General features: G+C 44.0%; 1 protein-coding gene across 6 annotated transcripts in view; it reads left to right on the top strand.

Annotated features, from left to right (window-relative positions):
• Positions 1-23,330, top strand: part of LLGL2 (LLGL scribble cell polarity complex component 2) — a 34,463-nt gene extending 11,133 nt beyond the window's left edge. For 4 of the 6 annotated variants that reach the window (XM_075111530.1, XM_075111526.1, XM_075111529.1 and 1 more), the window contains 24 exons: positions 3,215-3,312; positions 4,301-4,382; positions 5,645-5,760; positions 6,356-6,514; positions 7,290-7,452; positions 7,633-7,765; positions 8,562-8,616; positions 8,821-8,975; positions 12,332-12,549; positions 13,048-13,115; positions 14,125-14,278; positions 14,386-14,490; positions 14,774-15,066; positions 15,318-15,471; positions 15,818-15,968; positions 16,657-16,773; positions 17,300-17,466; positions 18,212-18,476; positions 19,180-19,333; positions 20,003-20,040; positions 20,511-20,558; positions 21,100-21,142; positions 21,870-21,931; positions 22,646-23,330. In XM_075111530.1, the coding sequence (XP_074967631.1) occupies positions 3,215-3,312; positions 4,301-4,382; positions 5,645-5,760; positions 6,356-6,514; positions 7,290-7,452; positions 7,633-7,765; positions 8,562-8,616; positions 8,821-8,975; positions 12,332-12,549; positions 13,048-13,115; positions 14,125-14,278; positions 14,386-14,490; positions 14,774-15,066; positions 15,318-15,471; positions 15,818-15,968; positions 16,657-16,773; positions 17,300-17,466; positions 18,212-18,476; positions 19,180-19,333; positions 20,003-20,040; positions 20,511-20,558; positions 21,100-21,142; positions 21,870-21,931; positions 22,646-22,653 (3,006 nt within the window). In that variant the 3' untranslated portion in view covers positions 22,654-23,330. Of the gene's footprint in view, positions 1-3,214; positions 3,313-4,300; positions 4,383-5,644; positions 5,761-6,355; positions 6,515-7,289; positions 7,453-7,632; positions 7,766-8,561; positions 8,617-8,820; positions 8,976-12,331; positions 12,550-13,047; positions 13,116-14,124; positions 14,279-14,385; positions 14,491-14,773; positions 15,067-15,317; positions 15,472-15,817; positions 15,969-16,656; positions 16,774-17,299; positions 17,467-18,211; positions 18,477-19,179; positions 19,334-20,002; positions 20,041-20,510; positions 20,559-21,099; positions 21,143-21,379; positions 21,435-21,869; positions 21,932-22,645 lie in introns of those variants that run through there. The other 2 variants (XM_075111528.1, XM_075111531.1) reach the window with 2 other exon arrangements.
• The last annotated feature ends 1,849 nt before the right edge of the window (positions 23,331-25,179 follow it).

Raw genomic sequence — 25,179 nt, 5'->3', positions numbered from 1 at the left:
AGCTCCTACCTTTCCTCAAAGAAACAAAGGCCCTTTTGAGAAGGAGGGCACATTGTGGGCACTCTGGTTTCTTATTTCAGCTCAGCTGAAAGGCTCCATTGTAACCTCTCCTGCCTTCTGCCCCGCTCGCTCCCCCTTGCTGGGTTTACCTGCTGAGCAGGTGAAAAGATGGGCTGATGAAAGCTGCCCTGCGGAGGGGAGGAAAGGCCAGCCGAAAAGCTGACTTGATGTGATATAGCAACTGGGTGTAAATAAGTGCAAGAAAAAGATGTGGGTAATCAGTACAGTGAATGTGAATGCCTGGCCCTGGTGGTGTCAAATACAGCCAAACAGCCCCCCGATGTGGAACAGGCTGGCTGGGGAAACGAAGGAGCAACATAGGGAGTTATCTTCGGTCCATCTGCTGGGCATCTTGGCTGAAGGTTCAGAGCTATCAGAAACCATTAGTACGTTTACTTCGCTGCATAAGCAGTTGTGTTACACACTGTGGTTGTTACTGATACTCTGTTCTCGTGCTTCTGCAGGTGATACTGTTTTCTGCAGTTTACTCCTGGGTGTAATAGTTACTATAGCTTTTGCAAATTGGTCAATGGGATGGGCGGTACTTAAAATTTTCTATTGAAGGAAAACCTGGAGAAAAATTACCCTCCTGTTACTGTTATTGAATGTGTAACCAAATGTGTGTATTGTTACACACTGGGTTATGCAGTCCCTAGGTGTCATACTTGAAAATTAAAGCTTTTATTGACTTGTCTAATGTGTTTGCAAATTAACACATCAAAGCCAAGATATAATTAGCCAATGTTAAGGCTAGTATTGACAGCTTCCTAACAGGCCTTACAGTATTGTATGACTCATGGTTTTGTATTATGAGAATTATGGCTAAAGCCTTATCTTCTAGGCTGGAAGAAATCTCGGAATAAACACAGTTTCTAATTGGTGTTTCACTGAAAATGGCACCTAGTTGTGCCGATGACATGACAGTGCAGTGACTGTGAACAAATTGAAGCTAAAACTCACAGTGGAATTACACTGGTGTCTCCCTAACAAGTTCTTCTCTCTGGTTTGGGGGAGAGGGGAATGGTGTCTGTTGCCCATGGTACACGTGATTCAATGAAATGCCTGATTGGTTAAGATAGCACGTTACCTTGGATCTTCTTCCCAGAATTGCACACCATAGCTTCATACTCCCACAACTTTGACAACTGGGAACGTTTTCTGTGTTGTCTCGGTAGCTGTCGTGGTACAGAGAGATGCCTCTCTGCCTGTGCTGGGTTAGGAAACTGCCCTGTTTTAATTCTGAGCCCATAGATAAGTTCCTAATTTCATACAGTCTCCTCTAGGCAGTTTTATATGTGTAGCTAAGAGAAGGTTGGCTAGCAACAACTTCCAGGGTGACATTAAAAAGGTTGATGTCTCAAAATTTGTTTTTTAATGATACAAACTTAAACTGCCTTCTTAGAATATAAATAAGTATGGCTAGAGATTAAGTTATCATAAAGGGTCTTGGAGCCAGTGGTACTAATCTTAATTTACTACATATAAAAGGTCAAAATTAGTTACTACTCCTTTGCCCAGTCTTATGACTTGGCAAGCAGAAATTTGGGAAATGCTCCAGTATTTCCAATTTTATATCTGCTAAAAGGTCCCATATTCCCCTATCGGACCTCAGACTGGGGCAACTGATGAGTTAGAGGAAGGAGATCTATTTTTACAGTTTATGAATGGTGATCAAATGGCTAAAACTGAAGCAATGTGGCCGACTATGGAGTCAGCCATATCCTCCTATGTCTGTGTCTTTTGAGCAGGGACAGTAAAAGGGCATTAAACTGCTTTGTAGCAGCTGTGAGCACATCAGGCTAATGGCATGACCACAGAAATGAAACTGGCTTTATTTGATTCTCCTGCAAGGGATTAAGTTGGGAAATCACTGTGCAGGAAATAAAGTCCAGGTGTTAACTTTTAGGTTGAATAAACCATAAAGCCAAAGACATGATGGAAATGAGGATGGGAGAGAGGTGCAAGTGGTTATTTCTGTAGATGGAGGGCTCTCTGCTTAGTCTGTTTTTTTTTTTTTTTTTGCATGAGTGGTCCTCAGACTGTTCTGTAACAAATTTCTATTCTGCAGCTGAGCAGCTTGCCTTAGAAGAACATATTTTCCAGAAGCTGGGGCTGTAAGGGTAATGATGTTTTCCAGGAAGTAGCCCCATTAACCTTTGGGCACACAACTCTCTCCTTACATGGCTGTATGTTGTTGAACACTCATGCATACTTGTTTTGTCTCAACAATGATAATAGCTGTACATTAGCACTTCTGAAAACTCATCTGAGCTATTTTACAAGCAGCCTGGTTGCATCCTTTAAGTGTGGCAGAATATTGTTCCACAGTGTGTAAATGCACTGGCCATGTGAAGTGCAGTGTTTACAACACACTCCAAATCTTCCTTTTGGTGCAGTATAAGCTGTGCTTTAGGGAAGCCACTAAGGCCAAGCAACGTAGTGCTCCCCATGAGCGTGACTGGCATCTTTTTATTACCAAATGGCTTTGAATTAGTCTGAGGTGGCCTAGCAAGCTCCTGCTGTCAGCAAATTCCAGCGTTCCTTCTTCTACCTCTGGAAGATGGATATCAGTTACATCAGTTTTCCTGACTGCCCCATAGGAAATCTGTTTAGTTTTCTTGGTGGGCACTGATGCTCACTCAATAGTTCTTCATAGCTTTGCACTGTTTCTTGACGTCAATCAACAAGAGGAGGTCACAATGGCTGACCTGTGTGGAATTTGGCAGATAAAGCTGACCTTACAACATGCAGTATTTCTGTTGGACTCTGAAATTGTGCTGAGCAGCTGGTTTACAGAAGTAGAGTTGATGTGGAGTGATGGGGTGTGTTGTGGTGACTGAGTAAGCTGTGCTTGTGCAGAGTTATTCATAATCTTAAATAAAGAGCTGATTTGGGTTACTGTTTTCAGAATATTTCCCTTCCATTTCTGTTACACTTCTCCATATCCTTGTTGCGGAGCCAGGGGTTCTTGGAATGCATTCATCTGTAGGCTGTTGAGCAAATCTAACCTGTGTTTAAACACTTTTCAACAGAAAAAGCTGCCGTTAAGCTGTGTTTCAGACTGCCGTGCCGTATTTAACTTGTGGTTTTTATCTGTATACAACAATGCCCGTGAAACATGCAATTGATTGTGATTTTGTTTTCTTTCTACCAGACTGTGGAACATGGATTTCCCCATCAACCCAGTGCACTGGGCTATAGCCCATTCCTCCGCCTTATGGCCATTGGAATGCGATCAGGAGCCATCAAGCTGTATTCTTTTGAATAACTTTGGCTAGATTTCTCTGACTGCATCAGAATGCACAACTTTGAAGATGCTATAAAAAGTTAGACTAAGTATAAACTTGCAAGCAGGGGTTACTGGAACATTGGAACAGTTTGCCTAGGTTTGAAGTGATTCGGGTCTGATCAGAATGGGATTATCTTGCCAGGAGCTGAACAGTAGCTCAAACAGAAGCTGAGCTGATGCAGATATTAGACGAGTCTCTTTGCTTTTGCTATGCAGAAGGTCAGACTAGATCTGGCCTAAATTTAGCAATCCATGTTGTGAATTCCAGGGTTGTTTAAATATTTGGGGCAGGGTGTTTTGGTTTTTTTAAGCAATTCTATTTCAAAGCCTAAAACTGAAGTCAGAAATGCTTTCAGCTTCCTGATTTTTTGACCATCCAGGCATTGAAGACCTAAACATTGAAGATGGTGACTTTTTTTTTAGCTAGTGATGTTCGATCTGATTTTTGTGTATACGCGAGGCACTGAGGTGATTCCCATGGCACAGTACCAGCTAGACAAGCTGTAAAACAGGCATATCACTCAGCCCAGAAAGGAAAAGTTGGTGCATTCTCTGCCTGCTTAATCATTCATTCCCGGTGCTGTTTGTGTTTGGAGGCTGGACTCCACATGTGGGCGGTAGCCATCTGTCTCTTGGTTACAAATTAGTTAAGCAGGATTGTAGTGTCTGGGAAACCACTAAACATCTCTGAGAAAAGAACAGGGTCCAGGCACCTCTTCTGCATACTCTCAAAGGATGAAGTAAACTTCCATGTTCTCCTGTAGTGTGTGTAACCTGCCGCAAGCATATCAAATCAGTAGGTTTTTATTGGTTCATTTCAGGCCCGATCACTAGTGGTAAAACATGGTTTCAAACTAATCTCTTTTCATCTTGCTTGTTAGCAAGCTTCTTATCAATTAATTGTAGCTGTGGGTTGTCTTAAATACTGTAGATCCTCAACAAACTCTTCAGATATGGTGCTCCTGGGGTGGAGTTCGTGGGTTTGCATGAAGAAAACAATACTGTAATGCAGATTCACTTTATACCTGATCAGGTAAGTGTATTTTCAGTACCTCTGAGACTTACGTAGACCTCTCTTAAACAGGTGTTCAGTTTGGTCCAGGCAACTGCACTCCTATTACCAAGTATATTCAAACACTGCTTCGTAAGGAATGCTTATCCCGGTGTATTTTGTGCTCCCAGCAGCACTTGTTGCTGTGGAGATGCTCACTAATACTTGAGTTGCTTTATTGTTTGTAACTGTTAGTCATTTGTCTCAGCAACATATTGGGCATGGTAATAAGGCCAGAGTAGTTCAGGGAATCTGCTGCAGAGTGAGAACTTCCTTTTCCTTTTGCATCCCCTGTTCTTTCTGTAGACTGGGTGGTCTTTCTTCTGCAGAACAAATAGAACAGTAGCTGCTGCTGAGCTGATTTAATGATTTTTAGGAGTTCAAAACAGTACTGCCAACCTTGCTGGCTGTTAAGCTTGTTGCCTTTGTGTTTTGGGGTATTGAATCTTGCTCCTGGGGATTGCTGAACAGTTATTGCCACAAACTAAGAATAGGAAGGCAGAATTTTCCAAATACCTGGTGGCTGCCTGACCGCTTCCCCTTCCCTTGACTGCCAGACTGGTGTCTTGACCACATACTTTGTCTGATGCCCTCAGTATAGCACGAGTGGCCTCTTTATGAGAGGGACTTAATTCTTGAGGTGGTTTTGGGTGTCTTGTTTGCTTAACTAATGGTATAAGCTGAAACTCCCGTGGGGAGTGTTGCACCAGGTGTGGCTTCACAGGTAAAATGCTTCAATTTGAACATACAGCCAGCAGGGCTGGGCTCATAAAAGGACTCTGACACAACCCTCCAGAATGAGGTTGGACACGAAGAATGCAAGGAGTGTGGTGTAGTAAACTGTATCAGCCCCACCCAAAGCTGGGGTGTGTTGCAGCAAACCATGCCGAGCAAGAAAGGGGTGAGCTAACAGCCTGCAGCTGCCTGGCTGAACTTTACAGCAGAGGGTGATCTTTTTCAAGGGCCTAAATTCTTGTCATCCTCCTCAGCGATAACCTGTGCCTTTGTCCTATATAATAGGGTTTTCAGCCTTCAGGCTACTTCTTGGCTTTCCCTAACCCCCAAATACCTTGCTGTTAGCTAACAGCGTGGTGCCGTATGTACCTGCCACTATAAAGAACTGTGGCTGGCTGCTCCTTCCTGTTTTAGCAGAGAATTATGAGCAGCAGCAACTTTATTGCTAGATTTACTGTGTTACGTTTAATATTGTGATTCTGAAAAAGGCATATTGTGTGGTTTTGTAGTGCCAGCTGGTGACATTGCTAGATGATAACAGCTTACACCTCTGGAGCCTGAAGCAGCACAGTGGAGCATCTGAGCTGCAGGAGGAGCATCGCTTCACACTGAAAGGGCCACCTGGGTAATCCACAAGAGGGTTTTTGAGCTAGTTTGGGGATAAGCCAGTAAGAAAATTCTGCTATTGTTCTAGTGACATACACTCCTGTGAGCCCATTAGAGGGGCGTCCATGGAAGCCAAACAGGAGTTGGCAAGGGCCTAGGAGACCACCTTTTAAAACTGCTGTACCAATGTAAGGCGTGACATCTTTTTTTAATATTGTGCATCTGCTTCTGTGTGTACAGGAGCTGTAAATCTTAAGATTAAGTAAATCTAAGCATCCCTTAAGTCACAGTTTAAAATACTGCTATGGTTTTAGTTTCACTTGATCTTGCTCGTTTTGGGTGAGCTATTTTTAGCTCCTTTGGGGACACTTAATAAGAGAGGCTTCTGTAAAAAGGCATCTGGGTCTTTGTCCACACGCTTGTCAAAAGTCTTTTGCCATAGTTTATCTTAAAGCTAGTGTTTTCCTCCTTCAGAAGAATAATGCCTGGCTCAAAATCTCTGGCTATAAAGCAAATGACACTTGTAAATATCCCTGTGGAGTTGTTGCTCCTCTCAAGTTCAGCAGTGATAGCTGTCTTGCACGCAGTTGATGAGAGCCCCTTTGCATCCCCAGGTCTCCGCCGAGCGCCACGCAGATAACAGCCGTCCTTCCCCACTCCTCACGGGAAGTCCTGTATCTTGGCACAGAGAGCGGCAACATCTTTGTAGTGGAGCTTCCATCATTCAGAGTGCTAGAGGACAGGACCATAACCTCTGAGGCTGTGCTGCAGCGGTGAGTGAGTGAACAGGCACTGCTGTGTAGAGGTGGAATCCCATTAGCAGACATATCCTTTGTTAAAATACCACCCTGGATTATGTATCGGGGCCTCACTGTTGTGTTAAGCATTGTCCAAATCTGCATGACTCCTGTGAAAGTAGCTTTTGGTCCTGGTAGGTGCTAAGTAACGGTTTCTGTCCTGGTCAGCCCAGTGCTGTCGCTGTGGCGGTGTAGCATGCAGGCAGAGCTGTACGGGAGGCGCTTGGGAGTAAATCTGCAAACCTTGCTTCCTGTCCCTTGCGTTTGCTTTTGCAGAAAGCATTGCGCTTAGCTGTAATTACCCATTTATGTTTTTTGACCATTGACAGAACTTCTGCCACTGCTTTGTCCTACTGAGGGTTTTGTCAATCTGGAGACTCAAGTGCTGCTGAAAACTGTCCTGCTTCATGTCGTTGTTGCTTCCTACTGATGTTTCCATGTCACGTTTATTGTGTAAGGGTCACAAGAGAATAGGGTGGGTGATTCAGACTGTCTTTACACCCTGGGATCCAGGCCTGGAATTCATTGTAAACCTTGGGTTTTCCCTGAAGAAAATGTGGCAGGCCTGGTGTGATGTCTTATGTAAGACTTTGCTGCTGCTTGAAGGATTTGCGAAAAGATCATATTTTTTCTCATCTGTTTGAACTTTTTGTTGCTTCATTTCTCATTCTTACACCTTAACCGTTATTACAGTCATAGTGGGTTGTACCTGGAATAAACTTTTCTTGTTTTTTTCCTTCTGCCTCTGTAGGGTACCAGAAGAGTACTGTAACAGGCGATCATGTGAATTGGTGGAAGCCCTTCGGGAGCATCCTAAGAACCCTGACCAGATCCTGATTGGGTACAGCAGGGGCTTGATTGTCCTCTGGGACCTGCAGAATAACAAAGCGACACACCATTTCCTGGGAAGCCAGGTATTAATTCAATCCAAAATCAGTTCAGCAGGGGAGGAAGGGCTCTCTCCTCTCAGGCCACTCTGAAGACAAGTAGGTGAAGGGAGAGCCTGGCAAAACTTCCTTTTTTAGTATGAATGCATTGCTTTTGGAGGGGTGACAGCTGTCTGGAGAGCAGTCATTGTGTGTCTTCCTCTTCAGCAACTGGAGAACCTCTACTGGCAGAGGGACGGCAGTAAATTCATTAGTTGTCACTATGATGGAAGTTACACCCAGTGGCCAGTATCCAGTGACAACAGGCAGCCCGAGCCTCTGGAAACCCTTGTGCCTTATGGTCAGTAAGTGAGGTTTAATTGTTGCATATTCATCTAAACGCAAACTCATTCTGAGCTTGTGTGGGATATTTAAGTCGTGTTCTCCCCAGTGTTTAATCCTAATGGCAAAATGCAGAGCTGTCTTTTGAATGGGTTGTGAGCCTACACTAAGGGATTTCAGTCCAGCTTTTTTTCTTGGATTTTATACTCCTTTACAAAGTTGAGGTCTGTCCTGAACATGGAGAGCAAATGTGTTGAAGAAATTAGTGTCCCTTTTTCAGAAGGGTGTTGGTGATTCAGCTCTTTGTTTTAGTTCGTGTCCTGTTCAGCAGGAGTTGCTTGGATCTTCTGTAATTAATAGTGAGCTAAGAGTACTTTTTGTTGACCTGAGCAGTGATGAAATGATGCCTCTGATTTGCTGAAACCCATCAAATGGGGATGACCTCATCTTTCAAGCCTATAGAAGCTTCTAAAGCTCTATCACCTCTACATTAGTTTCAGGAATGCCTATGTCTTTAACAATCCTTTCTAGTTAATCAGCTCCTACAACAGCACTTCCACTCCCTGTTAGCCATCGGCATCGTGGTTCAGAACTTCCCCTAAGTCTAAGCCTTGTTTTGCTGAGGAGTGCTGTGGTCAGTGTGCCCCAGAAGACTTGTCTGATGTGGCTTGGTCTGGGGAGGTGGTGGCTGTGCCTACTAATTCAGGTGGCTCCCTTGAGTTGGAGGCCAAGGTGACCTAGGTGAAACAGGATAAGGAACTTCTTAACGTAAAGATGCTCTTCTCGAGTTATAGCAAATAATTCTGTTTTCTTAGGTCCTTTTCCTTGCAAGGCCATCTCCAAGATCTACTGGCAGACAACAAAAAATGGGTAAGTTCATGGTGTATTCCTTCACTCTCACCTGTTTAAAGGCATTATAAAGGGTGCAGTTCATGACACCATAAAGGCCCTCTAGAGTAATGTTATAAGTTTGTTTTTTTTTTTTTTATCAAAGTTTGACTTGCCTCATGTCTTTGAAATTTTGCTTATTCCTCACTTCAGTATACACCACTCTAACCATGCCTTTCTCTTAAGGGTTCCTTACATTATATTCCAAGGAGGGATGCCCCGGGCTAGCTATGGTGACCGACACAGTATCTCTGTTGTCCATGGCAGTCAGCAAACAGCCTTCGACTTCACATCACGGGTGATAGACTTCTTTATAATCTTCAGCTCAGAGCCTACTGCAGGTATGTGATGAAAGGGCATTACTGAGGAGTTAGAATAGCTGTGTCACATGTGGAAATCTGCCCGGTGTAACGAACATATGAAATGTGATAAGGAGATCAGTTGTTTGGAGGTTTTCTGAGACATTAACAGAGAATCATAGAATCATTTAGGTTGGAAAAGACCCTTAAGATTGAGTCCAACCGTAAAAGAGATTTGCCATTTAAAAGTGAAGTGTAAAATACTGGTATAAAGAATGGGCTGGTTATAAATTCCATACATTCCTCAAAAAATTAACCACTCCATTAATGAGAAAAGATCTCTTAGGCTCGTGTCTGTGTAAGTTGGACACTGGACACAACCAGGTCATGAAATGAGGCTCTGAATATTGTTGTTTGGAAATAGCACTTCAAAGGAGGCAATAATTAAAACCAGAATTTACTCCCACTGAGACACTGTTTCTTTTAATTACTACCTGGATTAATGAATAGGACTCTGGGTAATAAATCAGCAAAGGGTGCATAAACCAAGGGTCAGTATATGGAGAACTTCATTTACTTACTGCTGGTGAACATGAGTGTAAACAGTTCTAAAACTGAATACCACTCATTCCACGGCTTGCGCAGAGCCTGTCGGATTCCTGCTTCTGTTGAAGAGCTTTGTTGCCCTTAGTTCCTCAGTAGCCATCATATTCTTTCTTTTCATGGAATTGTAAAGGATTTTCTCCAGGAACTCTTTGTCTAATGCTTCTGGTTAACTTGAAGTAACTGAGTATAAAATGCTATTTCAGACTCTGCAAATGTGCAGTACGGGAAGTTGGGTCAGACCAAATCGCAGAAGTCTAGATGCTTTTCAGGAGTTTGTAGGCAAATCTTCTGTTACTGAATCTTCTCAGGCTTTCTAATTTCTGGTTTGCCTAATGGGCTAGTTTCCAAACCTATTTGTCTTGTGTACTGCTGGTGGTGGTGGCAGCTCCCAGCTACACTGTGCAGGCATGGGCATTCAAATATGTAGATGCAGGTTGGCCTATTGTACAAAGCAGACCACAGATCCAGGGGAGGAGTGTCTTGGGAAAGCAGGCGTAAAGAAACAGCTTTTGGATTCTCCCCAGACCTTCAAGACCCTCTCAAGTCACTGAAAACCCAGTACTAGAAATAGGCAGAATGTAACTGAGATGAAGTGCCTGTATATGTTTGGTTTTGATTTTTGCCAACACAACACTGCCTTTTATAAGCATCCTCCAAATGTGCAGAACCTATAGGACTAAACCTTCAAGCTTAACAATGCCATTAAACTTGGCATACTGTTTAGCTTCTATCATTAAAGAAACTGGACCCTTTTACTTCCTATGCATTTATCAGAGCTGAGATTCTAGATGATGGAACAAAAAAAAGTCTTAAAGATGAAAGAAATCTGAGGGTTTTTATGTAAGAGATTGACTAAAGTTAAATTCCTGGATATGATTAGAAGTCCTTTAGGATGAAGTAACTGAATTTATCAGGCTTTATATTTATACTTCCCAAGGAGTGAATTATCTAGTTAACGTGACTTCTAGTGGGTACAGACAGGAGCTGCTTCAGGAAGCTGAAGCTGTTGCGCTTAGATGAGGAAGTTTTTTTTACAATAAAATGAGGTTTCTGCGGTTGACAAGCTTCCTTGTGGCTGATTGCCTAAGCTTAGTGGATCTACGTAGCTTGCCTTGTTTGCCCTTAAGCAGTCTTCCCTGTAATGGCAATACGAAGGTATTAATTGTATACCAAAGGCACTTAATTTAATAAGCACAAAGCTTATGCATCGCGGCATGGTGGTAGCTGTTGACTTTCCACTATCCTGAATATGCTGTGGAAACAATTTTCAAAAGGCTAGCCCTTCCTGGCTGGGTTGGTTTGGTGTTTTTTTTTTTCTTTTTTAAATTAGCAGGTGGATGAGTGTATGGCAGCCATGACAAATTCTAGTACGCTTGCTACTTCAGCAACTTAAAATAGATTCTTGCCATAAGCAATGAGCTCAGATGTGTGCCTTTGCAGGGAAAAGATTATTGTTAAAAGAGAGTGTATTTCGTTAATGTTGGCAGAGTGCAGGGCTGACCATGCGCGATGTAGTACGGGTATGATGATATTTGTTCTATTCAGAGTCCTGTGGGTAACTGCAAATGATGGCACGTAAGAAAGCAAAGTAAAACTGAATGTAAAACGTTTTTTCATGAAGAAGCTGAAGTGATTAGTTGTGTGTTATGGCTCTGGCTAGTCAGAAGTGAAACTTGGGGTGTCCAACTAGGGTGGTGCCAGGTATTAGTTACTCAAAGTTAATTTTGCTGAGTGAACAGCGTTGGTATGTGCTTGCTTATAGACGTGCCTTCTTGCAAGTATATTCCAGGTAATCAAAGGACTAAAGCAGGGAAGTAAAAGCACAGGTTAGCAGGGAAGGTCAGTGAAAAGCTGCTAGTTTGCTTGTGGCCCACAGGCATTCACAACCCCCTGCAGTGTGACACATTACAGCTATGCAGTCACTTCAGTTTCTGTAGCTGTGCTAATCGTTGTTGGTGTGAACTGATTTGTGGTTTTGGGTTTCCCCACCAGATGCTATTGTGGCTGTCTCTCAAACGTTACTGCAGTAATGTCCTTGTGGACTAAACCTTTTTCACTTTAATTATAGTTACAATGAAAAAATCTTAAGTTCTTGATTGTGTCGGGTGTCATCAGTAAAGTTACATTAACAGATTTCCTGTGTTTGTAATCTTGTCTAATATACATATGAGTATATATTAGATGATGTACACTCTCCTTAAAAAAGAAAGTCCAGAGGATGTATCACAACCTGTGAGAAGTGGGGAAAATGAAGAGAGCTGAATTGTAACTACTTGTCAGTTCAAGCAGAGAAGCATGCTGCAGAACCCAAGGCATTACTGTTTTTAAGCAGCTTAGCCTAGATGAACTGTGGTCCTAACACAGTACTAAACGGGTCACTGCTGGGCTGTACGTGTGTCTGCCCACCCCATGCTGCTAATTAGCTGTAGGTAAAGTCCTTTGAGTTCTGGCTGTACAGTGGTGAATATGAACTTGTGTTATTTAGCCAAGTATGTTGTTAACAAATTTTTTTATTCTGCAGTGGAATATATAAAAAGTCACTCTGTGACAGTTCCAGGAGTGGTATAAAGAAGCATGAACTTGCAGTAGATCTGTTAGCATCTTGAAATCTATTAATATTAGCGCCTCAGTAGGCCCGGTTAACACAGAAGCATTTAGAGCTTTTGCCAAAAAAAATATTTGTGTAGAGCTCTGTGATAAGAGTTTTCAAATAAGCCTTCCAGGAAGGAAGCTTGTTTCTGTTAACCTTGGATGGTCATTTTTGTCAGCCTCAATGAATCTTGTTTCTGCAGAGTTTGATGACCCTTCTGCTATGGTGGTGCTGGCAGAAGAAGAGCTGGTAGTTATAGACTTGAAAACTGCAGGCTGGCCGGCAGTCCATCCTCCATACCTGGCTTCTCTCCATTGCTCAGCCATCACCTGCTCACACCATGTCTCCAACATCCCACTGAAACTGTGGGAGAGGATTATCAGTGCTGGGAGCAAGCAGAACATTCACTACTCGAATATGGTATGGCAGCTTTAAATGTACACACGTTCCCATGCATTTAAGAGCAGCGTGACTGCTCGGAGTGTGGGTGGTCTGTACTGCTGACTGTGTGTGGAGGGATGAGTCCCGACAGACGTCGTCCTGCCTCTTCATAGGGTCGAGAAAGGCTTTTTCCCAGAGCACCACAACTACAGTTACTCACACTGGGGGATTAAAATGTGATATTTTTTTCAGGCTTTGACAAGCTAGAAGGAAAGTCTGAGTGTTCCCAGCTGTCAGTGGTAACAAACTTGTTTAGAAGCGTGAAGCTTTCGGCCCAGCTTCTTGAGGAAGTGTGTAGAATATCGTCTAAAAAGCACAGCTGGTGTCAGAACAGGAACATCTAATCCAAACAAAAGCTAACAGCATGGACTGTTTCACTGCCACTTGCACTGAAGTTCATGCTCTCCTGCTGACTGCATATTCTCTTCACACTGTCACTGCCTAGGAAGTCACAGTCTTCCCTTAATGTATTTGTAGCCGTGGCCGATTGATGGTGGCACCAACATAGCTCCAGATCCTCCGCAGAGGGACTTGCTTCTAACAGGGTATGTACTTAACTAGTAACAACCAAGGAGCCCTTTCCAGTTTCTGTTCTTCCTTTTGAACTTACTGAGGCTTTCCCGAGAGATAAGAGTGTGCTTGTCTTGTAGGGAGAAAGCTGCAACTTTACAGTACAACTTCTCAAAGCTGGGCTTTGTAAAGCTACCTGATTATGCTACTTCTGAGCAAACAGGTCGTGATGTCCACAGATAACCTATAAAGCTGGCTTACTTGTATTATTATTTCTGACTTGTTATCCGTTCCCCCACAAACATCAGTGTAGAAGTGCTGGCCGTAATCCAGGCTGGTTCAAAGGGAGCAGTTTAAAAGTGGAGCTTAATCTTGCAGGTTTTGAAGCATTCCCCCCCCCCCACTTACAATGTTCTGGATCTCAAAAAAGAGGTTAGCTTGGCCTCCTATCTGATAAGCCTGAACAGATCTAGCTAAGCGGTGGAAGTAGCTAGCAAGATATTGTCTCATCACATAAAAATGTATCATTTTCATTTCAAAGCACTTTTAAGAATTTCAGTGGGCCGTTCTTCAGACTTCATTCTTGATGCAGCATGTTGTTAGAGGTCCTTACCCCCTTATGTTGGAAGAATGTGGCTAATTTTAACCTGGAGAACTAAGATTAAAGCTTGAGTTCTTTCCCTCCCGCCCAGTATTAGTATTTTTGTCAGGATGAGTTGTTCCTTCTATATGGTAAGCTTTTGTCCTTTCCAGTGCTTTTTGGAGTAATCTTAGATTGTACATTGGTGTCAGATAATCAAGAACAAACTCGATTAAAAAAAAACCAACCTAAACCCAACTGAAAACAAAACGCAGAAAAAAACTAACTAAAAAAATCCTAAAAATATTTCTCTTTAAGCTCTGCATTGCCACAGCTCAGGGCTTTATAAACAGTGTGGTTTAATCGTTGGTTCTGTTTTTTCCCCTCTGTGCTTTATCATCCTCATATGGGTGACTTGCTGTTCCCCTGTATGATGTGTGTTTCTGTAACCCTCCCCCACACAGGCATGAAGATGGCACTGTGCGGTTTTGGGATGCGTCTGGTGTCTGCTTACATCTCCTCTATAAGCTAAGCACAGTGAGAGTATTTCTCACAGATGCTGATCCCAATGACAATATGAACACCCTGGGTGAGGACGAATGGCCTCCACTTCGCAAGGTGAGATAGCTATTGCTTGGAGCAGCTTTCTGCAACCTGAGGAGTTTTGGTTCTTGTCCTAGTTAATGCTCATGCAAAGATCAGCCACTGTGTATTTTCTCGCCTAGGTTGGTACCTTCGACCCTTATAGTGATGATCCTAGACTTGGGATCCAGAAGATCTACCTGTGTAAATACAGCGGGTACTTGGCTGTAGCGGGTACAGCAGGGCAGGTACTGAAATCTAAACAGTCATTGTAAACCTTGCTTTTAGTGCAGGTTGCCACAGCGCAACTTGGAGATGTGTTAAAATTGGAAATACTCATTTCTGTAGTGGTGAATTGATCCAGTTGCTGGAAATGTTGCTTCATACTTCTTTGCTTTTCCTAATCTGTATTTTAGACTTTATCTAATGCCCTGAGAGATGTTGTAGTTTTGGAGCTGCTGGGAAGGCCTGCAGCTTGGAGGACTGCTTGAATTGTAAGAGCTGTAGCAAAGTTTGTCCTCTCCCTTTCAGGTACTGGTGATGGAATTGAATGACGAAGATGCAGAACATGTTGTGGACCATGCTGAAGCAGATCTCCTGCAGGACCAAGAGGGCTATCGATGGAAAGGTCATGAGAAACTAAAGACTCGAGATGGACCTGTTCGATTTGAAGCTGGTTTCCAGCCGTTTGTCCTTGTCCAGTGTCAGCCACCAGCTGTGGTCACCTCATTGGCCGTTCACTCTGAATGGAAGCTTGTGGCTTTTGGTACCAGTCATGGTTTTGGGCTTTTTGACCACCAGCAGAAACGACTGGTCTTTGTCAAGTAAGTGTCGTCTTTCTAGGAGGTCTGTGATAATCCCCTGTCAAAGGTGGCCTGGAATTGCTAACAAAGCAAGTCGTGATAGGCAATTTCTCAAGAGCAGTCAATGTAGCAAGAAGCCCTGCCTCACTGGACTCTGTCCTTGAAGATCTTCAAGAGTATATAAGCATGTTCTGACATTTGTGTGTGTCCTGTTGGACTCTTGGGAGTGATTGCCTCCCAGTGACCACGTGCCTACTGTCTGTCTCTTTCAGGTGTACGCTGCATCCCAGTGACCAGTTGGCCTTAGAAGGCCCACTGTCTCGGGTGAAATCCTTGAAGAAGTCCCTCCGTCAATCGTTCAGGCGGATCAGAAGAAGCCGGGTGTCCAGTAGGAAGCGACGAGGAGGTAGTGGAAATGCCTCAGAGGTGAGGGGTTCACCCTTCTTAGGGTCCTGTCTATTTACAGCTTGGAGCACGCAGAGTTCTGATTAGACTGCGTAGAGCAGGAGGCAGTCTGGAGTCCTCTGTGGTATCAGTAGCTACCAGTAGAAGGGCAAAAATGTCAGCTTCTGTTGCTGCTATCTGTTAGATAAAATAGTCACGTTTCTAGAGAAAACATACTGCCTGTAGTTGAACATGTGATGCAGAATATGCTTCTTCCCTGGTATGAGGGTGCTTTCCCTTTCTGTTGCTGCCACTCTTGCTATCTCTCTCCCCCTCCCCCCCCGCCATGTCTTTGCCTGACTGACAAAATGTCTCCTCATCTTTGAAGGTGCAAGAAGCAAATGCCAAATTTGACCAAGACACATTGCAGGAAATGGAACTGGCGCCAGTCCAGCGGAAGATTGAAGCCCGGTCTGCAGAAGATTCTTTCACTGGCTTTGTGCGCACCTTGTATTTTGCTGATACCTTCTTGAGAGACAGTGAGTAGAAAAAGCATCTCTCCTTTCTTCCAAATGGGTTTTTCCTCCTTCTGCCAAAGAATGTATTAGGATTTACTGCCAGGAAAATTTGGCACCTCCTGTGTCCTACTTTGTGCTGTGCTGAAAAACTAATATAGAACAAGAGCATATGTTGTCATGCAGAATTGTTATTTAGCCATTCTGGCTGCTGGCTAATCCAAGGCAAGCAGTAGTTCGTCTTTGGATGCAGCCTTTATGTGTGCTTTTCAAATGTGCTGGAATGATTTCTGACTTCTTAGTATAAGCTTTTCCTTGTCTTATTACTCTAAAGTTCACCCCTGCCCCAGCAGAGCTTTATAATTTTGGTGAGGGTGGTGGCTGGTTGTGCATCAGAGCCCCAGCTGATATCACACACAAGTTTACTCTGCTCATATGTAATATAAATATGTGACAACTGGAAGCAGCAGTTGTCGTGTCTCATGAAAACAGCACTCTCTTTTTACTTGTGTGCCACATCCTTCATCAGGGTTGCTGATGGATACGTACTGGGAAAAGAAGTGCTAAGCGCCTGTTGTTTCCCTGGCCATTCTGCCCTAATATAAAGATATTTAGGATGTAAACAGAGGGAGGATGTGTATAGCTAGTGGAAAGCAGTTATCCAAGGATGTCACAGATGGTGCCCTGCTCATGAGCCTTCTTGTTGCTCCAGGCTCTCGTCACTGCCCATCCTTGTGGGCAGGCACCAATGGAGGTACAGTCTACGCCTTCTGTTTACGTGTTCCTCCAGCAGAGAGGAGGATGGATGAGCCTGTCAGGGCAGAGCAGGGTAAGTACGCCTTGTGAAAGCAAGGTCCTAATGGACCTGAGCTATTACTCATAGAACCAAGAGTTACATGCAGAAAAGCAAGGTAGCTCACTGATAAACAGCACTAATTGAGAGTGGAGCTAAACGTAGCAGCGTCTGAACTAAGCAATGCTGACTGCAGCGACTGAGCTGAAGAGTAAGTGAGCTCCAGCACTGCCTTATGTGCCTTAGCCTCATTTCCTGCTGAGTTCAGAGATGTGAATTTGCATCAGCTGTCACTGAAGTTTACCATCAAGCTTCAGTGCATATGTACCTTATTCTGACAGCTGGACCTGCTATCTTTATGTAACAGTAGTTCCTCTTTAACAAGACCCAGTTCAGTGCAAATGCCCTTTAACTACTAAATCTTTTTAGGCAGGGTTTCTATAGCCACACCGTGTAGGTCTCCAGCTCTGAGAGGACATGAGTGGGTTGTAACACAGTGTCTCTGACTAGACTCCTGTTTGGTTTTTGTTTGTTGATTTTCCTCCTTATCTTGCTTGTCTAGCCAAAGAGATTCAGCTGATGCACAGGGCTCCTGTTGTGGGCATACTTGTCTTGGATGGACACAGCACTCCCCTCCCAGAACCTCTAGAAGTAGCGCATGACCTTTCGAAGAGTCCTGATATGCAAGGCAGCCATCAACTGTTGGTGGTGTCTGAAGAGCAACTTAAGGTAAGCCTCACCCAGGAGGTGCATATGGACTGTACGTAAAATCTGCTAAAGCGCTGAGCAGTACTTGGTGGAAAGACCACTCTTGGGAGTGCTTATTCTTCTGTACACAAATAGCATCCCTGGGACAGCATTTCTGTTTGATGCAGCCCATAAATCAGGTGTATGCTGACAAATTGGGTATTCAGCATTGTGATGCACATGCTGAATGTCGGAATTTTGTTTGTATATTACATTATACTCTTTGGACAAGGCTGCTTCTGATTTTGAGAAAGAGCTTTTGCTGTGGTTAGTACAGAAGCTGGAATTGGTAGGCATTTCTATGAAGCAACTAAAAAGCTTCCTGTTTTGCACACTAACTAGACAGCGTAGAAGAGAAGATGAAGTAGCTTGCTCTAGGCTGGCCTGGGCTTTTTAATGTGAAGAGGACACAGTTAGTGTAAACCCTGTTCTCTTTCTGTGATAATTTATAGCCAAATATGGAAGGGGTTTGAAAGAACTAGGGAAGAAATGCAGCTTGCAGTCTGAAGGGTAAAATCGCTTGGTGTCAGAACAGAACCAGATTCTGATGCTGACTGTGGCCGATGCTGCCTTGTCCCATGAGCAGGGGCAAGGCTGACTCAGATTACACCTGTGTGCATTCACTGTGAATGAAAACACTGTTAAAGGAGGGAGCAGCAGGTGTCCTGGGGCACGGCTGCTGCCCTTGTGCAGGAAAGAGATGTCAGTGTCTTGTTTCTGTTGACAGGTATTCACGTTACCCAAGGTTAGCTCCAAACTGAAGCTCAAGCTGACGGCCATGGAAGGCTGTAGGGTACGAAAGGTGACGGTTGCGAACTTTGGCAGCTGCAAGACTGACGATTACAGTGAAAATGACCTGGCTGTCCTGACTAACCTGGGAGACATTCAGATCATTTCACTGCCGTTCCTCAAGTTACAGATCCGCTACCCCTGTATCCGCAAAGAGGATGTGAGTGGCATTGCATCCTGTGTCTTCACCAAATATGGCCAAGGTAAGGTGTGCTTCTCCCGAGGCACCTACCTCTGTTGTGTGTTTGAGACGAAGGAAGAGGGAGGGATTTTAGGGCTTAGTGTTTAGAGCCGGCTGTGTATACATGTGAGTATTACATAAATATGTCCTTTACATGTTTCTGGCCAGAAGCAGTTGCCAACAGGTACTGACATGTGAATTAGCAGAAGTGAGTTTATTCCATTATTGTTAATGAATACAGTGGTTTTCAGCTAACAGGTTGGATGTGCCATCTGGCCATGCTCCTCTTGTCTGGAGTCAAGAGAATGGCTCTCTAAGCAGCAGGCACTGGGGAAGTGGCTGCATTGTGCCTCCTATACATGCCTGTGGGTCAACACTCAAATTGCAAAACCAGGATCCAGCATCGTATGGCTGCTGAAGGCAGATAGCTGCTTTGCAGTTCAGTTTTTACATCTTTAAATGCTGCTTTTCATAAGTGTCAGCACAGGACAATACAATTACCTGTCAGGATAATCTTAAATTGCCCAGTCTCTAGGCTAAGCAATCCTTGGGAAATTGGGGTAATATCTTACTCAGTGATTCCTCCTAGTTTACATAGGAGGAAATGCAAGCCCTTTCTGCCAAACATAGAGGGTGCTTAGAGTTGTTCTATTTTGGATCATCTCTAGTTCTGGAACTGTATTCTTGGACTTGAGAATTGCTTATAAACTCCCAATCATCTGTAGGTTTCTATCTGATCTCACCGTCGGAGTTTGAGAGGTTTTCCCTTTCTACCAAATGGTTAGTGGGGCCCCGGTGCATTGTGGACATGCCAGAAGTCACAAGCAACAATCACGTGCACAGCAAGCCTGGCATGGAGAATGCTGCAAGAAAATCCAGGTAAAAGCTGTAAAACTCCTGCACGCTGACCGTGTCTGAGTAGTGAGATCTACTCGACTGTTTCCAACAAAGTTTTGTGTTTCATAGAGAATGTCATCTTAGGGGGAAAAAAAAAAAAAACGACTTTGAGGTCTTTGTTAACAACATTCCTTGATGATGGGCATGAGGGAGTGTAACCTTCTCCCTGATGGTTCTCCTACTTGCAGAACAGCTGGTGGGACAAAGTGAAGCATCGGAATTGGTATCCCTAAGGTAGTCATAAATTATAAGCTCTGGCTCGCTTTACTTGTTCCCTCATGATGTGTCTGACAGACACCTTACTCTTGCACACTTTGGGAGCTGTGTGTTACTGATGAGGCTGAACTGTTGCTCTGTGAAGGGAAATCCCATGTTCCTCCTCTCTTCTTGGAACATCAGCAAATAGTCATAGATCTGACACTCGTGGACATCCTATAGGGATTTTATTCCAAAAGTTTAGAAATGCGCTCTGGTGCCTGCAGACTTCTGCATCACCAGCATGTGATGAAGCCCTTCCTATATTCTTGCTGAACAAACCGTTTAGTTAGCATGTGCGGGAGGGAGCTTCTTGTAGCTGCCAGGAGTATATGTGAATTCTCTGTCCCCCCCTATGCCTCAGAGTCAGTGATTGTTTTCTGCCCCCTCTTCTAGGGGATCAGGAAGAAGTTTGGGTGACTGCGGAGAAGATGGTAAGCAAAAAATAGTTGTACTAAATGTAGCATGGTGAGGTGCAAACCTGAACCATCTTTCCTATTGCTACAGTTGATATTTTCTACCTAAGAAAGGGAAAAGTAAGGAGGGACATGAGGGAAACACTATGACTTGCCTGGACAGTAGTTGCTAGCTCTGAAGTAAGTTGCATGTGGCAAGATTGCCTTGAAGAGGGTACAACGTAGTTTCTGTTGGGAGGAAGAGGCTGTGGAAAGATAAGGTCTGAAATGGCAGATGAGATCTTCTGTTAGCCAAACTAGTATTGCTGGAAAATACAGCTCAGCATGTGAGAGGCTTTAAGGATTAGTTGCAAAGCATCCAGTAAAGTCAAAAGGTACTTAACATGGGGAAAAAAATCCAGTTCTATTGTAGGTTTCCAATGTCACATATTTCATGAAAAGGGAAAAATATCGTGAGGTAAAAGCACTTTTCCTACTCTTTTTTGTAGAAAGGAAGTCTGGGAGGCTGATGGAACATGCCTTGCTCAATGACGAAAGTGAGTGAGATGAAGTCTTGCTACTGACGGGGCAGGTGCCTTTCTGGGTGGGAAAGAAGAAAGCTGCTGGGAATTTTGTGGGTTCCAGTACTCAGTTCCAAGGGATCTGCAGTTACACAGGACTGGCAGAAATACTGGATTTTCATGAACTGGTAGAAGTGAGGGGTCGGACAGGTAGTCATGCCCTCAGGCAGGTGTTGCTCCACATAGCTGCATTCACTGCTGTGATAAGAGAAGGATCTTTACTTTCCAATAGGACTTTTGTAAAATGACAACTGGAACAGGCTGTTCCTTTGGGACTCCGGTACACTGGGACTGGCAGCGTTTCCTCTGGCAAATGGCTGCTTCAGTCCTTTATGCCAGCCTGTTCAGTAGAAACCTGGTACTGTTGAAGGGGCAATGTTGTTACAAGGTCTGACCTCTGTGTTGAGGGAGGCAGGTTTTAAAGGCTGTTCAGCAGGGGTGTGGAATGTGGCTAGGCTGCTGCCTGAAAGCAGATCTCCACTGGTTTGGCTCACTGCTTTAACCCTCTGCTTTCCAGAAGTCCTGAAGGAGATCCAGAGTACTCTGGAGGGGGGCAGAGGGTGAGTATCAACCAACTTCTGTTCCTAGTGGGTGGGGCTGGTGAGGGAGGGCATTTCTAGTTGTAAGCAGGGGAATGCCCAACCTGATGGCAGGGATCCTTGTGCTGGAATCTGGTCATGTACGTGTTCCACAAACTACCAAAGGGAAGTAGTAAGAGAGAGGCAGGTTCTCTTTCACATGTTGTCCCTTGACGTTTTTTATGAATAATGCTTTGTCTCTTTCTCTCCGAAAAGCAGGAGAGATCACATTCCCACATCCCAAAGGAACAGGACTCTGAGTATTCGCATACAGGTTTCTATTCGTGTCAACCCATACTGATCTAAGGGCAGGCCACATGGGCTTAGTCGGTCGAGGATGGGACTCTGGAGTTTTAATCCTGGCTTGTCACTGTCACTTGGACATGTTCAGTATCTCTGCTCCCATTCTGTCTATACAATAAAGCTAAGCTACCACCACGGGTGCGGGGCTTTATCTTGTCTCCCTAGAACACTGATGTTCAGGTGACAGGGGCTACGGAAGTGTAGACAAAGGAATACTGTTTGCAACGGATGCAGGAGGCTTGGTGGGATTGGTAACTGCTGGTGTGTAAGGATAAGTGACTGCCTGACACGCTCTGCTCTGTGCACTGCCTCTGGACACTACCTAATCCTGGTATTCGGTCAGCAGCTGGGAGTGGATGGGATGATACTGCATTGCAATAATGAACCTTTCCTTGTGTCATTGCAGGAGCTATGCAGAAAGAAATTTGGCAAGAAGTCCATTAGGACATGGACTAAGTAATGGAGGAGGTAGGTGAGGCTAAGGATATTTCAGGCCTGGTGAAGTAGCCAAAGGAAGCAGGAAGTAGAATGAAGTTTGTTGATGAAATTTAGCTTTTATAAATGGTTTGTGATAGTGCAGAACTCTGGCCTGAATTTTCAGGATGGGAATCTGCTGACTGTGTGAGGTGCTAGCACTGTTCAGCACCTTGTGTGCCACATGAGTAAATATGCTGCATCAGCATTAGAGGAGGAGATAAAAATGCTTTAAAGGCTCCTGCCTGACACTCAACTTTACTGTAAAGCAAACTGGAGAGGTAGCCAGAGCTCACAGCAATACTCTGACAAGACTTACTAAGGACTCCCAAATAAATGGGTGCCTTTACCGAGCATTAACATGATGCATGGAATCCCTCTTTGCCCTCTTCCCTTCCTCTGTGCTTGAAGGGTTTGAGTAGTGACCACAGCAACATGCAAGTCTGCATTAACTCTGAAAACCCTTGGGCAGAAAACAGGGGGAGGGAGGTTACTGTATTTTATAGTTTTATACATTGTCTATCAAAATACGCTCGTATCTAGTGTATGTGTGGGGAGATGTGCCTTGCTAGAGCTTTGGGTCCTGTGTAAATTCTTGTAGCTGATGCAATGATATGCATTTCACATAGCATTATATCAACTCATTAGCTCTCGTTAGCTTCCAACTTCTGTTTTCTAAAATGGCTTTTGCATACTTTTATCCCAAAGCAGATTGACCAGAATTCATCAAGGACTTTCTGGCATCGGATTGAGTGCCATAACACTACTGATTGGGCAAACCGTCCCCGGGGAGAGGGCACCACTGCTCCCTGCAGCGCAGGCTAGTGAGCTGCAGCCCGCATGCATATGCGTGCCTGCCTCTGCCTCCCCTTTTAGTGCCTCACTAGAGACATCTCCTCTTGGAGCCCGCCTTGCATTAGGACAGAAGTGGATCGCCAGGTCTGATGCACCACAAGCCTCTGAGTACATCTTAACTTTTAAATGTTTGCACATTTCCCTTTTCTACTGGGCTGGGTTTTAAATTATAAATGTTACTGCCTTGGTGCAGGATTTTAATAAACGCACATTGTTACCTCCAACTGGTTTAAAATTATTTTTTGTACAATTTTTTTAAATCGTATGGGTATTTCAGTTTTAACAGAAGCATTTTAGAAATTTACTTTTCAAAAAAAAGTTAAATAATATATGCTAGATTCCTGTGACTGCTGTATGTGGTATCTGAATGAGTAATTTTGGGTTTTGTTTGTTATGGTACTGTTAACTAGCTTTACGGATTTGGGTAGAATCTATTTTTGTAGCCATTCAAATCAGAGGAAAACTAATTGAACTTGATTTTTGTTTCAACACTACATTGCTCTTTTTTGGAAATAAAACTCTGAATTCCCTTTTGTGATCCTTGTCTGCTCTCATATCTATTCTTCCCACCAGCAGCAGCAGCAGCTTTCACACTGGCACAGACTCATGCCCACTTACCCCTTGAAGAAGGCAGAGCTGTCCCCCTCTGAGCTGTAGAGGCAAAGAGCACGCCTGGAGATTAAGTGGCCTTGTTAAGCAAGGTGGTGATTTGGAGAAGGTGCAGGTAGCAAGCAAGTTGATTGTGTCACTGTCCTGCTATTCATACATCGTGTGGCCAGAAAAGGGCACTGGTTCAGATTATAGTCCCCGGAAGGTCATCTGCTAGCTTGTCCTGAGATAACTTGGGTGATAATACACAGGAGGGAGAAGCGGTTGTGGCAATGCTGCTGTACTCGTCAGCCAATGGGTTTTGAATTGGAACTGGTGAAACTCTGTGGAGAGCACTCTGTTACTCTTTAAACTTTTTGGTTCCTTTGTCCCTGACATAATGCTACTTTCTTCTTTTCCAGCTAAGAAAAGAGTATTCTCCTAGTTCTCTCCTGTAACTTGCCTGTGGCACGGTGTGAGTCAGTGAGAAAGAACTAAACCCTCCCAGGCTAGTGCTGAGCTGTCATCCGTGGCATGCTTTGGAAACCTCTCCTTGGAAGCTCTCTTGTTTTGGGCTCTGTCTTTACCTTCCTGAGCAAGGCTGAGGGATCCTTTATTTCCTAGAGCACTAGGGAGGCACTTTCTATTCAGCAGGAGAACATGGTTGCAGAGTTGCTGTTGCTCAGGTGATGTTTCAGGCAGCTTTCCTTCTAGAAGAATTAGTATCTCCTTTGAGACCTAATTTATTACTACTGAGGTTTAGAGAGCCTTCTGTCCTACTCAGTGTGGTCTGACAAACTAGTTTCCATTTTCTTGTTTCTGCTAGCTTCATTATTTCCTTTTTTCCATTGCTGCAGGATTGACGCTAGCAGAAGGGTGGCCTGCTGTTTTCCACCTCTTGTGCCAGGCACTGATGCTGCAAATCTGCAGGAAGTTACGGTTTAATCAGCAGCTTCTGAGCTGGTCTGATCCTGTGCACGTGCATCATCCTGGTGCACCCAGCTGCTTCTTTCTGCTCCTCGTAGATGAGCTGATTCTAACGCCTTTTCTGAGTATTGCATTTTCTGGCAGCCTCGGGGTAAGTGGCATGGCAGACCTCCTCAGAAAGGGCAAAAGCAGTTTACAAGTTCTCCCCATTTTTCACCCACATAACTTGAAAAATCCAATAGGTCCACTGAAAGAGTTAGACAAATCACAAAAAATGCTCTAATAATTTGTGCACCTTAAAGTGAATTTAGGTTTAAAAACAAAAGGAACTTTATCCAGGCTTCTTGTTATTTTCCTGAAAGCACATGCCAGACTGTCAATGGGGCTGAGTAGTTTAGGATGTGTGCTAATAAATGGCAGATTTTTCCTAGCAATGCTTACTTGAAACCTACAGCTGAAGGACTCACTGGAGTAAGCTGCTTGGCTTATTGTTGTAAGCAAAGGCATTAAGAATCCTTTTAGAGCTGCCATGCCTAAAATGCAGGAGAAACAGCAAAGGGGCAAAGCAGGGGAAGAGTGGAACTTTTGTTGTGCTTTCAATTATATTCTGAGCTGAGCAGGAGAGGATGGAAAGGCTCACAGTATTCAGAGCTAGGGTGAATTTTCAGGGATGTCAGAAAACCACTGGCAAGTAAAATCAGTGATGGGATGAGGTGTTCTTGAAGGATGGAGTCTTCAATGAATGTCTGTAAGCAGCTTTTGAATGTAATGGGAAAAAATCTCTCTGCATCACTCCCTTTCGGGAATTGCCTTCTGAGCCTCGCTGTTACACCTAGTCTGCCCATCAGCTGATAGTAACAATAATAGCCTGT

Source organism: Phalacrocorax aristotelis, chromosome 16, assembly GCF_949628215.1.
Source record: "Phalacrocorax aristotelis chromosome 16, bGulAri2.1, whole genome shotgun sequence".
NCBI classification, from domain to species: Eukaryota; Metazoa; Chordata; class Aves; order Suliformes; family Phalacrocoracidae; genus Phalacrocorax; species Phalacrocorax aristotelis.
Note: the sequence above shows the minus strand (reverse complement) of the source record. Positions and strands in the feature narration are given on the sequence as shown.